This window comes from Fukomys damarensis, unplaced genomic scaffold, assembly GCF_012274545.1.
Source record: "Fukomys damarensis isolate Sample0158 unplaced genomic scaffold, DMR_v1.0_HiC HiC_scaffold_4, whole genome shotgun sequence".
Taxonomy (NCBI): Eukaryota; Metazoa; Chordata; class Mammalia; order Rodentia; family Bathyergidae; genus Fukomys; species Fukomys damarensis.
This window is the reverse complement of record NW_022900916.1, coordinates 373,301-375,762: the sequence shown is the minus strand read 5'-3', so window position 1 is coordinate 375,762 and position 2,462 is coordinate 373,301. Positions and strand designations below refer to the sequence as shown.

The window sequence follows — 2,462 nt, the reverse complement described above, 5'->3', positions numbered from 1 at the left end:
GTACAAGCAAAGCTTTCAGTAAAGGGAAGTCTATAAAACAAAGGGATGGAGTCTGCAGTTAAATACTAAATGTAATTGTAAACGCCTGTGAGGGAGAGGCAGCTCCCTGCTAAATGTGCAATACAAGAAACTTTTAGCATATGGAATGATACAGACCCAGCTTTTGTGAACCATGCTGAGAGCCATCTGTTAGTAAAATTGGTAAAACCATCAAATGTCAACCTGAAAAACTTGGCTGTGAGCAAAGCCCGAGAACCGCCCGGGACCGTCCAGGGGCGGGGTCCACACGGCGGGGCCTCCGCTCCCGAGGAGCCTTCACTCTACACGCTCATTGCGCACAGTGGGTGTCGTGCGCGCGCTCGCGAGGACTGATGTTGGAAAAGAGCTTTAAAGCCCGAACTCTGCGCGTGCACAGCCGGTGCCCGGCGAGCGACGGTGCGCGGGTGAAAGGCAGGCAGCGTGAGTCGAAGTGATCCATCCCGGCACTGGGCAGCGACCCACGACCTCCTCTCGGAGCCAATCCCAAGCCTTTTTAATTCTTTATTTTTGAGACAGGGCCTGAGTGGCTAAACTGCCCTGGCTGCGCTCCAATTTTCCATCCTCCTGCCTCAGCCTCCCAGAGTGCTGGGGTTACAGGTGTGCACCACCACGCTTGCCGCTGCTGGGAATTTAAAATAATGGAGAACGTTTTTCAGACTAAAAAGAAAGTTAAACTATGGCTAGAGCATCGCGGGGAGGCTGTGGGCGGCCAGCTCCCTCTCACGGAGGGGGGCACCCGGCCTCGTCCATGCCCGAATCTCACGGGCGTGGCTGTCCGGGTCGTGATCTGACTCCAGGGCTGCCGTCGCGCATCCCGCGGGCCCTGCACAGCAGCCCCTGGCCGCGCGTCCTCGCCTTCTGCACTGCTGCGCCCCGCCTGCCTGACCTCCCCACGGCGCCACCCCATCTGCGTTCCCGCCCTCTCGGAAGGGGAGAGGGGGATAGAGGTTTTCGGGATTTCATCCTTTACAAATCCTACCCTATGAGAATTTGGCCTCCGGGATTGGACGCATCCCGCGGGCCCTGCACAGCAGCCCCTGGCCGCGCGTCCTCGCCTTCTGCACTGCTGCGCCCCGCCTGCCTGACCTCCCCACGGCGCCACCCCATCTGCGTTCCCGCCCTCTCGGAAGGGGAGAGGGGGATAGAGGTTTTCGGGATTTCATCCTTTACAAATCCTACCCTATGAGAATTTGGCCTCCGGGATTGGACCCCGGAGTTCTGGTGTTGTTATGGCCCCCCGGGTCTGACACCCGTGGTCAGAACCTGGGGCCGGAGTGGAAGAGGCAGGGCCCCCGCGGTCCAGGCAGAGGGCACTGTGGTGCCTTGAGCTCGGTCACAGACGCCTCAGCCCAGGCGCCCCGGCCTGCCCGGAGCATTGCGGCCAGGCAGCTTTCTGAGCTCTTGTGCTTAGGGTCCGTTTAGCAGAGGAAGCTAGGCGCCCACACGGCACCTACCTCAGTCAGCTCAGAAACAGCTGCCCGGTGCCTGGTGGGCGAAGGTCTCCGCTCTGACCAGGCGCCCCTCCTCGGACCCCGCCTCTCCTGGGGGACAGCAGTCCCTGCACCAGGCCTGCTGGACTCGGCCCACGCAGCAGCAGGGCAGGAACAGAGTTCTGCGGCCCCACAGAGCGTCCCCAGCCAGGCCGGTTCCTGGGAGCCGAGGTGTGAGCACCGGGTGGTGGCCGAGGGGGACAGCATCCGGCAAAGGGCCAGGTGACCGCTTTCCTCTGCAGTTGGCGCCAGAGCCTGGCTGCGTGGTGAGCTCAAGGTCAGCCTCAACTACACAGCAGAACCTGCCACGATCACGAAAGACCACCAAAGAGCAAATCGAAACACAGCACAGAAAGAACATCGGGGCTCTGAGTGAAATAACGAAATAGGAGCTGATGTCATTCCCGTTATTTTTTCCTAAACTTTCTTGAGAAACACTTCAATCTAGGTGAGATGCTGCACACCTGAAATCCCAGCTGTTTGGGAGGCTGAGGCAGGAGACCTGCAAATCAAGGCCAGCATGGACAAGTCAGTGAGACCTTGTCTCCAGGGAGCGAGGTTGCTGGGCATGCAGCTCTGTGGTAGAGCACCTGGGTTCAACCGCCAGTGCAGAATTTAAAAATAAGAAAGAATTCTAGTCGGAAGAAGTATTCATCTGTGCTTGAATCTTTATTTTCAAATTTCTAACTCATGAATTTTTGTTTTGTTTTGTTTGCTTTCTGACCCGGCCTTTCCGGGCTGGGCCCCACCTCCGCTGTTCGTGGGCTGGAGAAGCTGTTCGCCTGTCCGGAGAGGACTGCTGAGCCAACACGGTTTAAGTGGTACTTTCTGTGCGGGCGGCAGCTCCGGGCTTGGCTGCGGCGCCTGTAGCAGCGTGAAGCCGCGTGCGAAGCCCGAGGGTCGCCTCCTGCTCCGGCCTCCGGTCCCCTGGGT

At 58.9% G+C, this 2,462-nt stretch overlaps 1 protein-coding gene across 1 annotated transcript in view; it reads right to left on the bottom strand.

Annotated features, from left to right (window-relative positions):
• Positions 1 to 789, bottom strand: part of Tmem243 (transmembrane protein 243) — a 15,101-nt gene extending 14,312 nt beyond the window's left edge. Inside the window, exon 1 of the mRNA XM_033758166.1 lies at positions 764 to 789. Coding sequence (XP_033614057.1) covers positions 764 to 789 — 26 coding nt within the window. The remainder of the gene's footprint in view (positions 1 to 763) is intronic.
• Positions 790 to 2,462: the final 1,673 nt, after the last annotated feature.